Here is a 15,099-nt window from a genome sequence, read left to right on the forward strand (position 1 = left end):
TGAAGGGCTAAGGCAGAGTAAATGGCAATTTCTAAAAGTCACACTTTCCAGATATTCAATAAAAAATCTGACTTTACCATTAGATAGGATGTTTCTTAAATGTAAAAATACATATTTGAATGGAGTTGATCGCTGTGACAGGCCAATAGTTCTAGATTAAAATATAGAATCTATACTTTTACTTTTCCTATGTGCCAGTTATAGCCTGACCATTGATAATGATGTTTTGGGCCTAGTCACTTGGAGAACAGGTCATTTCTAAAAGTCACACATGCCTCACTCTTAAATATTATGCTCCATCCTTGTGGACAGAAAGAAGCACTAAGGGCGGCTTATTTAATATTAAAAATCAGGGTTTCCAACCGGTCAAAACAAAATGATTTTGACATGCCTGTGCAGCAGAGTTGAAGCTTCTGTTGTCGGGCTACACAGGTTAGGCCTGAAGACTTATTTTACTGCCCCACTGTAGGTAGTGGATGGCACAATAGGTGCTGCAGTCCACAAGTGACATTTATCTTTTCATGCTCTACGTAAAATTCTGCAGCATATACTATGGACTTTTTAGGAAACGTAAATGTGACAGTCAAGTTTTAAGCCAATTTTGCCATGTTTCAGGGGTCAGAGCACATATACTGCACACCGCAGTTCAAGATTGCCTACAGAAGAGAACCCCACCCCTCGAAAAAGCTGGGGGCTCCTACCCAAAAAGGAGTCACATTGCTACAGTTGCTCTCTCTGGCACCGACAATACACAGAGATCTAACTATCCTCTAGGGAGCAACACTTTATGGTGCTGTGAGCAACACATTGGGGACCACTGGTGAAGATACATAATGCAAAGACCCCATAGTATCCTTTTCCACATCATTGCTTCCTTACATCGTTACAATTGAAATAACTCCACACTTACTGATATAAGAGAGAAGCACAGAGGAAATTAACTCTTCTTTTCAGATTCCAGTACAAGCTCAATTCTTTCAGGAATCCGTTGCCCAGAAAGAAGACATCTATTATTGGCAAAGTTATACATTCTAGTTTGAAGAATACACACTTCGCTCCTGACAATATAGTTGCAAGGGGTTCTGTTGGGCTTACTATGTTCCCTTTTAACTTGTACTTAGTTTTGAGAGCTCACAAGTTCAATTAAGCATGTGCACTCCCTCGTCTAATATTTGCTACCAAAACTCAAAATGTCGGAATTATTTAAACTATGTTCATAGCATCACCTTGTCAATCACCTAGGAATTGCCTCTCTTCACTGTTTCTAGATTTCCAGATTCAGCCGAAAGTATTGTCTTTGTTGCATACAGTATTAATTTGATTAAACTAGGCTCCTCCATGCGCACCCAGCCACTCCCTTCCCAAATCTAATGGCCTGCATTTAGAAATGCTTTACACACACAATGTTCTTGCATAGTGCAGCTTGATTAACCAGCTAATGTTTAGTGTTTCTGTTTGCCATATTTGTCTCCAGAGTGCTGTCAGTGTTCCTCGAGATTTTGAAGGATGCAGCATCCTTAGGAAGTACTTTGGTCAGCTCCACTACTTGCAGAGCCGTGTACCAATGGGAGCAGAGCATGAGGCCGCAGTGCCCATCACATGGTAAGAAACTGTTTGCCTCATTTTGGGAAGGGAAGATGCAGAATACAAAGTGAAACAGTTGTGACAATTCAAAATATGAGTTTGAAGACTACGGTTGTTTGTTGAGCTGGAACGAAGGAGAGGATATTGGTTGCCCAGTTTATTTGTACTTTTCTTGGGGAGGGGACTACTGTGATGTTTAGGTAGCTCCCAGCCCCTAAATGATCATGATCCCCTTCTGATTAAAGGTAGGGCATGAGCTAAATATCTCAACACTCATTCTTCTAAGGATAGGGGTCCACATAAACTCATGTAAATCTTTGTAAGCCACCCACTCTTTAAATAAAATTCCCTGGTGAAATCCTGCGGGTAATCGTTGCAGATATTTACATAAAGTTTTTTTTCCATACAATGATCGTTTATAGAAGTTGCACATCCCTTCATAATATTCCATTGTTAGCTGAACCTTAAGACAATATATTGTGAACTATGCCCTAAATTGATCCCACTTAGCCTAATCCATTAATATTAAATGACGTTGTTGCAGACCAGATTGTGCTTGTAAGGCTTCAGTTTACCTTAGTGACAGTAAGGTTGGGCATTACAAACTTACCTCGTGTGTAATGGCTAAGAAGGTGCAAATGTTACAATTTCATTTTATGCCATCGTAATTGGGTATTAATGACAGATTTGTAATTGCAGGACAGAAATATTTTCCGGGAAGTCTGTCACCCATGAAGACATCAAATACGAACAAGCATGCATTCTGTACAATCTTGGTAAGACACAGCAAACCAACAAGTTATTTTCATGGCTTTCTATTTGATCCTGTTGAACATCTCACTACCAAGGCTTCGAGTTCCTCCTATAAATGTTGTATACGTTTTTTGTTGTTCTCCATTGTGCAAGCACCAGGTTTCATAGCATCACCTTAAATTAATAAACCTGAAAGATTAGTCTCCAGTAATTCTGGGTGGACACAGAGACTAAGCATGATAAACGCTAAGCAAAAGTGTCCAAGCAGCAGAATGACAAAAAGGAAGAATTAAGTTTGAAAACTACCAACATACAATGATCAGTGAGCCTTTGTCTCTTTTCGTCATTATTTACAGTCTATTTACTTTTCCATTTTAATATAGAGCTCAATACTTTTGCCTCTTTAACAGAGCAGTGGTTCTTAACCTGTGGTCCAAGGACCCCTGGGGATTCATGAGGCATATTCGGGTGGTCTGAGACTGTTCGATAATATTAAAATTAAGAAATCAAATTAAAGTCTATAAAAATAATTAAGCAGCGTTGCAAATTTGAAAACCTTTTCTATATTTGATTGTGAAATATTTCAATATTTGAGCACTTGTTTCATGTATACCTGTTTTTGTATTTTTATATTTTTGTTTTGAGGTTCACATAATAAAAATGCTAATGCCGGGGATCCCTGGTTTCCTATATTAACTCATTGGGGGTCCCTGCATTCCAGGAATAATTCAGTGGGGGTCCACACAAGTCAAAAGGTTAAGAACCTCTGCTCCAGAGCACTAGAAAAACATGAGCTTATAGTTCTACAGTTGACATATTAACTTCAATTATATTCCCTATTTGCCTCTGACCTTCAATACCCATCTGCAGATTGTAATTACCGCTTAGGAAAAATGGAAACGAAAGTGGAGAACCAGCTGTCAAACAGCATATGTTCAGTGGTTGTTACTTAGAGGTCTATCTGTGCCAAGTTAATCCATGGACAGTCGTGAATATTCGTATCACTGGGGGGGGGAAACGGCCTTTAACAATGTGGGCTAAGCCACGTGTGCTGTTTCCCAGCAAGCGCAACCACGCGCATTCCTGGTTAAGGCATATGCGCGGTTTAGATGCTGGAATGTGCGGGCCCAGGAACAGGAAGGATTGGGAGAGGATGCTGTGAGGTAAGTGGGGCTGGTGCCGGGTTTTGGGGGGTGTGGTAGTTTTGTAAGGGCTGTGGGTAGTTTCTAGGGCTGTAGGGTCGGGGATATTTGTAGGGCTCGGGGAGGTTGGAAAGTTTTTAAGGCTCAGTGGGGTCGGGGTAATTTTTAGAACTGTGGGGGTTGGGGTAGTTTATAGGGCTTTGGGAGTCAGGGGGACTTTTTAGGGTTCGGGGGAGGGTTGGGGTAGTTTTAAGGGCTTGGGGATGTTGGGTTAGTTTTCAGGTCTCAGGGAGGCGAGGGAGTTTTTAGGGCTCAGGGAGGTTGGGGTAGTTTTCAAGGGCTCGGGGGTGGGGGGGGGTGGGGTTGGGGCCATTTTTAGGGCTTGGGGTGTCAGGCTAGTTTTTAGGGCTCTGGCAAGGTAGTTTTTTTGGGGTCGGGCAGAGTACTTTTTAGGGCTCAGGAGGGCACTTTTTAGGGCTCAGGTAGGTGGGGAAGTTTTTAGGGCTTGAGGGGCAAGGTGATTTTTAGGGTCGCAGTGGTCAGGGTAGTTTTTAGGGCCCAGGGGGCAGTGCTCGGTTCTGAACTTTAGCACACATATCTCTTTACCAGTCATCCCTTTTCCACAAAATTGCATGGTTAAGGCATGCGTGGTATAGGAATGCATTGTTAAGACTCATTTGTGGTTGGGGCAGCATTGTAGGGGCATGCGTAGTTTATCCATGCATATCTCTATCATATAACCGCATTGAGGTATGTATTAGCACCTGATGCAGTTTCCTTTGCTCAATGGAAGAGATTCACCTTGTCAAGCATTTGTATTATGGCTGAAAACCTTATTTTTTTAAAACTTCCTTTAACTTAAGTTTTCAAAGGGTGTGGCCTTCTTCAACATCTTTATATTAGCTTGTTTAGTTTATAGGGTATTAGTATTCTGTCACTCATTTTCTTGTTCTGTGAATGTTTATTAAGCGTTTTGTGAAAGATGTATAGATTGCTTTAGGGTGAACACCAATCAGTCTCTACAAAGTGCAATTACGAGAAAGCACAGAAGGCTCAGAAGACACTGAGCAATTTTATTAATTCTTACAAAATCCCCTCCTCATATTAATTTTCTTCATTTTAAATATGATCTTACTAGAGTGAATAAAGCATTATATTATTGGTGAACAGTAGAAAGCACCAACTGTGGCTCCAACAAAGAGAGAACCTCACAACCATATAAGTAGTATTCCAATATATAATGCAGTGTATAGTACAGTTTACATTTCACAGATAGCTTAATGGGTTCCAAGGGCATTGGCTTTTGTGGTTGGAAGGGAAGAGCAACCCAAAAGAGCCAATCAAATGTGAAGTCTTCTTAATTTCCCAGGAATATATTGACTCCACCAATACATTTCAGTCTCCACAGTCCTCCCAACAAGTACAAAAATCTGGATTCAAACAAAGAACAGAGTCTAGAAATTAGGGTTTCTTGCATCTTGTAAAGCAGCACCACACTAGTATAAACTTTGCTCTAGCTTTGTTGTTAATTTGAGAGTCCAGTAAATCTCATGTAGCTTCTGCCTGGGGGAAACTACATGTTTTAGGCATGTGTGCTGTAGATAGACCTGCTGTGCATAAGTCCCACGTTTAGTGTTGGGCTTGGATGATTACAAGTTCTTTTTCTTCAAAGAGGTTGTGTGAGTTAGGAGATTGTGTTCCTCCTTCCTTTGGTGATAGTGCGCATGGGCGTCGACTCCATCTTTAAATAGTTTTTTCCACAAGTGGGTTCGGATGTAATCTCTCGCGCTCTGGTTCGAGATTCTCTCCAGCTTCCTTCCGTTCGCTGATCAGCAGTTCAGATCCACGGTATTTTCTCGATCGCGTTACTATACTTGTGTTGCGAGCAAATACATATTTGCGCGTCAATGTCTTCGACTTCCTTCCACGGCTAACGGCCACGCCCAGTCCAGCCTCTTCAACTTCAATGTATCCGAATTGCAACTCGAAGTATCCTCACACGACCAGTATTCTGTTTGCAATGTATGCCTCTTGTCTGATCATCGAGAGGAAAACTGTGAGGCCTGCAGACCTTTTCGGTCTTAGAAAACACAAAGATTGACATGCCCGATGCCAAGAAATGCTGCGTAGACAGGCGGACGACTCACCTGACCTCTTCGGTTGACAAGAGGAAGCTTGAGCAGATCAAGAGGAATCATTGTCCATCCATGATGCCGACTCCAGTTCCGACATAGAACAGGATTCAGCCAGTCTTGATTTAGCTCAAAAACATTGAACAGTGACTACAACAGGCCCGATCCCAGAACAAAAAAATGTGTTCCATCTAAAGAAACGGCTTCTGATCCGCCACTGCAAAAAAACCATGATGCCCACCTACATAAAGATTCAGCTGCCCCGTCCTCGGGCTCCGCACTGACATTTCGGCGTACAGCAGAGGCCTCTGCTTCCTCCCAGTCTGATTTGACAATTCACTGAACAGCCACCTCTGTTACGATAGACAAGAGTGACGGTGGTTTAGTTCCGACCACGTCAGCACTGAAATAAAAACATTCTTCGGCTCTGAAATGCTACACTTTCAGACCGGAAACTCCTCCTGAACCAATCCTCGATGTTATCCAGGAACGGCTCAATCTGAAATAGTAAACACTGGAAATTCAACTCCAAACCAAAAAGATAATTCTTCAACCAGTAATGCGTCAATCATCTAAAAGACAATTAGCTTTCAAAGAAGCTATAGACATTCCTCTACAAACTCTTAGAAAGAAGAAAAAGGACATTGCTGCTAGCCCTTTGCATATTCCCATACCTACCTCACCAAACCCACCACAACCAGCCACTCCACCACCTGCTTTATCATAACCTTCCGAGTGTGGTCACTCGTTTCCTCATTCACCTATAATTGATGAGGATGATATACCAGAGGAGAAACATCCTGGGGATGCTTGGGATGTATATGACCTAGAGCCACAAGGGGATACAGACATCTACCATACATTTCTATCACCACCAGGTGATGCCTCTGCCTATCGGGATCTAATAGCAAGAGCTGCAGCTTTTTGTAATGCGCCTTTCAAAAGACCCAGTGGAAGATGACTTCATGTTTTTAAACATTATCCACTGCTCAAAGGTGGTCACAGTGTTAACCAGTCCTTTAAAGGTATGTTACATCATGTAGACAACATTTTTAAAGACATTTTTCAAGTCGCAAATTATTACACCAAGTAGACAAAAAGTACAAGGCAGTACCATATGACCCTGTGTGCATCAGGGAACAATTAACACCTGACTCATTAGTAGCGGCCAGTGTTTGCAAAAGAGCAAACTCCCAAACAATTCTGGACGCTCCTCCCCCAGAAAAGAATAAAAACGTATTGATGTCTCTTGGAAGACAATAGCAGCACAATCTGCTAATCAACGGCCTATTGCCAACAGCCAGGCTCTTTTAGATGGATACGACAGAGCCCATTGGGACGAGATAGAGGAGATCCTCCAATACCTTCCAGAACAATAGAAAAGAGGGGTATTGAAATTGTTAATGAGGGAAACTCATCACTAGCAATTCAAGTAAATCCGCACTAGACTCTGCGGACCCTGCAGCCAGAGGTATAAACACCAGTGTCCTTTTACTTAGACTTGCTTGGCTGTGTGCCTCAGGTTTCAAACCTGAAGTGCAACAAACTATTCTCAATCTCTTCTTTTAATGAAAGCACCTCTTTGGTCCCCCGGGGTCACACAGAGCTTCAGAAAATTAAAAAGGACACTGAGGTTGCCAAATCAATCAGGCATTACAAACTTCCACATATCCGGGGTTCTTTTGTAGTCCCAGTTACAAACAGGGTGCTGGATCTGCCTCCACTGACACCTCAGGTTCTGCCTATAAAAATCAAGCTCAATCCTCCACTAGTAAAAAAATTTGATAGAGGATCTTACAGGGGAAAAAACTTCAAAGGTCGTTGATATAATTCCAAACCACAAATGCCAACACCAAGCAATGACTTTCTTACCATTCCCCCGACCATTTAATATCTGTCTGGAGACGTCTTCAAAACATTTTACCGGCACAGGCTAACATTACTTCAGATCAGTGGCTGTCGAACATCATCCAACATGGTTATCGTCTGGAGCCTTTCACAACTCCTCTTAAAATTCCACCTCGCGAACACAAACTATCTGTTTTGCATCAATGTCTACTACAACAAGCGATATCAGCTCTATAACTCAAAGGAGCTATAGAACCAGTCCAAAGACAATGTCACGGAACAGGAGTATACTCAGTATACATCCTTATTCCCAAATAAAGAGGTCTCACTTCAACCCATTCTGGATCTCAGACTACTTATTAGACTTGGCATTTTTTGGTGTTTCTCCCCTGTTTTTTTGCTTTCTGACCTCCCGGTTTTGACTCTGTTTTTGCTGGTTTAGTGTGTCTGCGCACTTTCTCACTGCTGTTCAGTGTTAAAGTGCAGATGCTCCTGTTGTTAATTGTTATTATGGATTGGTGTTTCAATGATTGCCATATTTGATTTACTGGTAAGCCCCTAGTAAAGTGCACTGAGTGTGCCAGTGCCTGTAAATCAAATGCTACTAGTGGGCCTGCAGCACTGCTTGTGCCACCCACATGAGTAGCTTTGAAAAGGTGACCCACCCACTTGCCAGGCTCTAACCTTCCCTATTCTTACATCTTAGTCACCCCTAAGGTAGGTCCAAGGTACCCCTGTGGGCAGGGTGTATGTGAAAGGTGGGGCATGCCCTGGTGTGTGTTGCATGTCCTGATAGTGAAAAAACATAATTGGGAGTATTTCACTATGTTCCCATAAGTGTCAAGAATTCCTGTCATACGAGGGGAGGAAAACGGTAACCAGCGAAAACGGACTACATCTCCCAGGATGCTTAGCGGTTGAGAGGTTATGTAAACAGGAGAGCTGTTACATAACTCAAGGGAAACACGCCCTTATGTAAACAGGAGAGCTGTTACATAACTCAAGGGAAACACGCCCTTATGTAAACAGGAGAGCTGTTACATAACTCAAGGAAAACACGCCCTATAAAGGGAGGAACCGGGAGGCACAACGCTGTCGGATATTGTGTTTACACCGACGTACCTGCTTCGTGAAGAGCAGTGTTCCGGAGTGGTGCTCCAGTAAGGCAAGAACGGAGGTAGGTCGAGTCGTTACTCCCTGGGCCGTGTCTTGCCCCATCGTCACCTGTGAAGGACCCGAAAGCTCTACCGGTCAACCATTGAGCTTCACTTTTTGACTCGGCTGAGTCCAAGCGCAGTGGCGCTTTTGCTGGTTGGAGTCGTAACTCCCAGCCCGACCAGAGACACAGGGACTGCCAGCTGTAACGCACACCAGGAGGTGTTTGCCGCGTTACAGACTCGGAAGTCCACAGGATCGATCGAGCGGCTGCTCTCGGTTCAGTCTTCTTGCTTTTGATTGGGGTATCGGTGACGCATCACCAGGAGGTGACTCCGCGTCCCGGTGCAGTCTGAGGAAGAGGTTGAGCGGCTGCTCCCTTCAGGTAGAGACCCCGGCTGGGTGTTTCCCTGACTCCTCGATTCTCCCCAACACTCTTCGTGCCCCTCACAGCCTACCGATTGGCATTGTCGGCCATTTCATTTCTGCCCTCTGTTGGCATACGCCGGGATCGGCGTATATGCAGAGGACGGTTAGGACCATCCGTGCTGTGGGCTGGTAACGTACTTAGCCTGGAGGATTCCAGTGACTATAACTTTTGTTTATTCCTTGTATTATATTTGCCTTCATTAAAATAACTAACCCTTCACAAGTGGTTGCGTCCTCATTGTCGTGTCTGTTAAACGATCCTGAGACGTTCAGGGCGTTACAAAATATCCGACCATAATAACACTAACTGTCTCCCGGTCGATAACAGACATGGCAACACTTGATGATGTGCTGGCTGCTTTAGCGGCCATGCAAGTTGAAGTGGCTGCCTCTAGGCAAGAAACAGCCGATGTAAAAGCCAGACTGGATGCTATCCAATTGGACCCGCTCACGCCCAGCACCTCCCTCACGAACCAGACCCCTGCGGTAGTAGTGGAAATGCCGGTAGCCATCCCCTTGGCGACACCAGAGAGGTACAGTGGGGATCCTAACACAGTGCAGGTATTCCTCACACAAGTGGCGCTACATTTATCGTGCAAACCAAAGGCGTTCCCCACGAGTCAGGCTCGTGTGGCTTTCCTTATATCCTATTTGGCTGGAAACGCAGCACAATGGGCCGTACCTCTGGTGAGCAGGGACGACCCCATCTTATGTGATTGGGGTGCTTTTCGCAAGGAATTCCTGAAGGTATTCGACAGAAGGGCTGACTCGTACACGGCGGACCGTGAAATGCTTGAGTTGAGACAGGGATCCAACGACCTGGTGCAGTATCTCAACGCGTTCCGAAGGCTGGTTGCGGAAACCAAGTGGCCTGTTGCTAAACAGACGGCGCTCTTCCATCAAGGGCTGTGCGATGAGCTCAAGGACGCCGTGGCTCATATTGACCCTCAACCCAAGACATGTGAGGGCCTTATCAACCTGGTATTACGGCTGGAACATAGGCTAAGTGAAAGAAAGGGGGATCATGGGAGAAAAGGAAAATCCCTTCCATCCTATGTGACGGTGGGAAGTCCTGAAACTTCCACCGCATCCAAGGGAGAACCCATGGACATCGGCGCAATACGAGCGAGCCTCACAGCCACGGAGAAAGAGTCACGCCGTAAACAAGGATTGTGCCTATATTGTGGCAAAAAAGGCCACTACGTACGTGAATGCCCTGCCAAACCGAAGACGTCACGTTATCGGGCCAACCGGTCGGTAACAGCCGTGGTGGACATACCGGCGGAAAACTAGAGGACTCCCAGACCAAAGAAGGGGCATCTCGGAGTCACTCATCCATCCCTTCACTTTCCAACTCGGTCACTAAGGGACAACGACACCTGTTTATCACGGTGCACGTGGGAGTGCATGACCAGTGGATACCCGTTGTGGCCATGGTGGATTCAGGGGCCACTGGCATGTTTATGGACCACAACGAGGCATGCAGGTTAGGGCTAGTGCTTCTTCCCAAAGCTGTACCCGAAGACGTCTATGCTGTAGACGGAAGGCGATTGGTGACGGGGCCCATCGGGCAGCACACGGGGGTCCTTCCGATGAGATATGGGAGGAACCATTTGGAACAAATCGATTTTAACATCATCCGAGCGCCCCAATATGGCGTCATATTGGGATTGCCGTGGCTACAGAAACACAACCCCTTTGTGGATTGGCCAACACATCGCATCGAAATGACGTCACCGTATTGCATCCTGCATTGTGGAATAAGAACGGAATCCCTTGACGCAGATGAGAGCGGGAGTCAGACGGTGGCTACAGCGGCAGAAAAAGATGTGGCTCTCCCCCAGGCTTATCACAGTTTTGAGGATGTATTTGATGAGGTGAAGGCGGAAGTGCTACCACCACATAGACAGTTTGACTGCCAGATCGACCTGGTGCCAGGGGCCAGCGTTCCCAGCGGCAGGCTGTATGCCCTGACGGAGCCTGAAAACGTGCATCTCCGGGGGTACCTGGATAAACTCCTCAAGCTAGGATTCATCCGCCCGTCCAAGTCTCCGGCCGCCTCGCCACTCTTCTTCATCCCGAAGGCTAATGGGGAGCTGAGAGCCTGTGTGGACTTTAGGGCATTGAATGCGATAACCATAAAAAATCGGTACCCCTTGCCTCTCATCAGTGTACTTCTGGAACAGGTCAAGAAAGCTCGTATCTACACCAAGTTGGATTTGAAAGGGGCATACCATCTGGTGCGCATGAGGGACGGAGACGAGTGGAAGACCGCCTTTAAGACCAGGTTCGGCCTTTTTGAGTACCTCGTCATGCCGTTCGGTCTGTGCAACGCCCCGGCAGCCTTTCAGTACTTTTTGAATGAGGTATTCAGAGAGGATTTGGATATCTACGTGGTCGTATATATCGACGACATCCTCATCTATTCGTCCAGTGTGGAGGAGCACGTACACCACGTCAAAGCTGTGCTCCAAAAGCTGAGGGAAAACATGCTGTTTTGTAAACTCAGCAAGTGTGACTTCCACGTCACATCCGTGGAATTCCTCGGAGTGATGCTGAGTCCAGAGGGACAGGAGATGGCAGAACGAAAGATCAAGGCGGTGAAAGAATGGCCGGTGCCCCAAAGCGTGAAGGACGTCCAAAGTTTCATTGGCTTCGCCAACTTTTACAGGCGGTTTATAGATGGATTTTCAGGAGTGGTGGCCCCAATCACACAGCTACTGAGGAAGTCCAAGGAGTTAGTCTGTTCCCCTGAAGCGAACAAAGCCTTTGAGGCCCTGAAAAGCGCCTTTGGTAAGGCGCCGGTGTTGGCTCACCCCGATCCGGATCTCCCCTACGTGGTGGAAGCGGACGCGTCGGATGTGGCGCTGGGGGCTATCTTGTCCCAACGCAACCACGACACAGGGGTGCTTCATCCCGTTGCGTACATGTCCCGCAAACTCAACGACGCCGAACGCAACTACCATATTGCGGAGAAGGAGCTTCTCGCAATCAAGGACGCCTTCACCGAATGGAGGCATTGGTTGATGGGGGCATGACATGTGGTATCGGTGTACACGGACCATCGGAACCTACAGTTCATGACGGCCACTAGACACCTTTCTCCCAGGCAGCTGCGGTGGATGATCTTCTTTGCGGGGTTCAACTTCCGCATCACATATCGGCCGGGGACGGAAAACCGGAAGGCGGACGCCCTGTCCCGTCAATCTGCAGTTAAGGAACCATTGCCTGCGACCGAGCGTTCCATCATTTCCCCGAGGATGGTATTGGGGGTTATCCAACCGGATACTTTCCTGAGGGGAATAAAGAGAGGGATCAGGTCATTCGCATGGCGGAGGTGGCTCCTCAGTCACAGAGAATGGCAGCTGAAGGACGGGATACCCCTGAAGGGCAGGTGCCTATTGATACCCACGCCTAGGCTAAGGAAACAAGCATTCATCTGGTGCCATGACTCTCCATGCGCAGGTCATTTGGGCTTTGAAAAAACGGTGGCTAGCATGGGACGGCATTTCTGGTGGCCAACCATGAGAGTGGATGTCAGGAGGTGGGGACAGGAGTGTCCTACGTGTGCTACCATGAAGGCCGACCATGGCCGAACCCAAGGGCTCTTACATCCACTTCCGACCCCGGATAGACCATGGGATAGCATATCACTGGACTTCGTGGTGGGCCTACCGGTAGACCAGGGGATGACGGCAATACTGGTGGTGGTGGATTACTTGACGAAAATGGGGCACTTCATCCCCTGCAAGAGAGTCCCTACGGCCGGGGAATTGGCGTCACTACTCCTAAAGAATGTGGTACGACTGCATGGATTACCTGGGGTGATCGTGTCGGACCGGGGGTCGCAGTTTACTGCGCAATTCTGGAAGACTTGGTGCACTGCGCTGCATGTTAAGACCACCCTGTCCACCAGCTACCACCCTCAAACGGACGGCCAAACCGAGCGCCTGAACCAAACGCTCAAACAGTATCTGCGATGTTTTGTGGACCAGGGCAGGGAAGAATGGGTCGACTTGCTATGGGTTGCAGAGATAGCCTATAACAACGCCACTCACAGCTCCACACAGTCATCGCCGTTCTATAGCAACTATGGCCAACATCCCAGGTTCTTGCCATTTCTACATCCGTTCAGAGAGGACAGGATTCCCGCCACAGCGGACAGGGTGGCACACATAAAAGACACGTTGATGCGCTCAAGGGCTGTCCTAATAGAGGCCAAGAGAAGATACAAGGCTGCGGCAGATAGGAAGAGAAGGCCCGGGCCACTGTACCGCACTGGAGACTACGTCTGGATATCCACAAGAAACATGAGGTTTCGAAAGAACAGTGTGTTCCATCCCAAGTACATGGGCCCCTATCGAATTACCAAGTGTATGGGTCCCGTGAACGTGAAGGTGTGCTTGCCCCAGTCATTGCGGATACACCCTGTCTTTCATGTATCATTGCTCAAACCAGCACCCTCCAAGCCGTCTGGGACACCTAGGCCGGTATGCGTGGAGTCGGAGGTGGAGTATGAAGTGTCGGGCATACGGGCGTCCAAATGGCGCAGGGGGAAGCTGTGGTACCTGGTTGCGTGGAAAGGCTATGGCCCGGAGGAGCATTCATGGGAACCGGCTGAAGGGGTTCATGCTCCGCGCTTGGTCTCCTTGTTCCATCGGCGTTTTCCTGCCAGCGCTGGACCCGTGGGGAGCCGCTGAGAGGGAGGATGTACTGTCAAGAATTCCTGTCATACGAGGGGAGGAAAACGGTAACCAGCGAAAACGGACTACATCTCCCATGATGCTTAGCGGTTGAGAGGTTATATAAACAGGAGAGCTGTTACATAACTCAAGGGAAACACGCCCTTATGTAAACAGGAGAGCTGTTACATAACTCAAGGGAAACATGCCCTTATGTAAACAGGAGAGCTGTTACATAACTCGAGGAAAACACGCCCTTATGTAAACAGGAGAGCTGTTACATAACTCAAGGAAAACACGCCCTATAAAGGGAGGAACCGGGAGGCACAACGCTGTCGGATATTGTGTTTACACCGACGTACCTGCTTCGTGAAGAGCAGTGTTCCGGAGTGGTGCTCCAGTAAGGCAAGAACGGAGGTAGGTCGAGTCGTTACTCCCTGGGCCGTGTCTTGCCCCATCGTCACCTGTGAAGGACCCGGAAGCTCTACCGGTCAACCATTGAGCTTCACTTTTTGACTCAGCTGAGTCCAAGCGCAGTGGCGCTTTTGCTGGTTGGAGTCGTAACTCCCAGCCCGACCAGAGACACAGGGACTGCCAGCTGTAACGCACACCAGGAGGTGTTTGCCGCGTTACAGACTCGGAAGTCCACAGGATCGATCGAGCGGCTGCTCTCGGTTCAGTCTTCTTGCTTTTGATTGGGGTATCGGTGACGCATCACCAGGAGGTGACTCCGCGTCCCGGTGCAGTCTGAGGAAGAGGTTGAGCGGCTGCTCCCTTCAGGTAGAGACCCCGGCTGGGTGTTTCCCTGACTCCTCGATTCTCCCCAACACTCTTCGTGCCCCTCACAGCCTACCGATTGGCATTGTCGGCCATTTCATTTCTGCCCTCTGTTGGCATACGCCGGGATCGGCGTATATGCAGAGGACGGTTAGGACCATCCGTGCTGTGGGCTGGTAACGTACTTAGCCTGGAGGATTCCAGTGACTATAACTTTTGTTTATTCCTTGTATTATATTTGCCTTCATTAAAATAACTAACCCTTCACAAGTGGTTGCGTCCTCATTGTCGTGTCTGTTAAACGATCCTGAGACGTTCAGGGCGTTACAATAAGATAGTTTGCTTATAACATCTTATAAGCATAACTTCCCCTGGTAACAAGGTAGGAAAATTAAGTTTAATATGCCTGAACTCAGAATGTTAAAATGCATCTTTTAGTGAGGGTGATTTTACATTCTGCGTTTGAAAAAATACCACTTTTAAAAAGTAGGTATTTTCTGGTTTAGCCATCCAGTGTGCCTTTGCTAGGATGTGTATTGGCGGTCTGGCTTTGGAGTGACAGGGGCTGGGGATGTGCAGTGGCTCCAGAGAGTATAG

The 15,099-nt window shown here is 47.0% G+C and overlaps 1 protein-coding gene across 1 annotated transcript in view; it reads left to right on the plus strand.

Moving 5' to 3' along the window:
* Positions 1 to 15,099, plus strand: part of PTPN23 (protein tyrosine phosphatase non-receptor type 23) — a 558,626-nt gene that overhangs the window by 43,586 nt on the left and 499,941 nt on the right. The window contains exons 3-4 of the mRNA XM_085628617.1: positions 1,475 to 1,602; positions 2,284 to 2,360. Of these exons, the coding sequence (XP_085484743.1) occupies positions 1,475 to 1,602; positions 2,284 to 2,360 (205 nt within the window). The remainder of the gene's footprint in view (positions 1 to 1,474; positions 1,603 to 2,283; positions 2,361 to 15,099) is intronic.

This window comes from Triturus cristatus, chromosome 10, assembly GCF_964204655.1.
Source record: "Triturus cristatus chromosome 10, aTriCri1.1, whole genome shotgun sequence".
Lineage (NCBI taxonomy): Eukaryota > Metazoa > Chordata > Amphibia > Caudata > Salamandridae > Triturus > Triturus cristatus.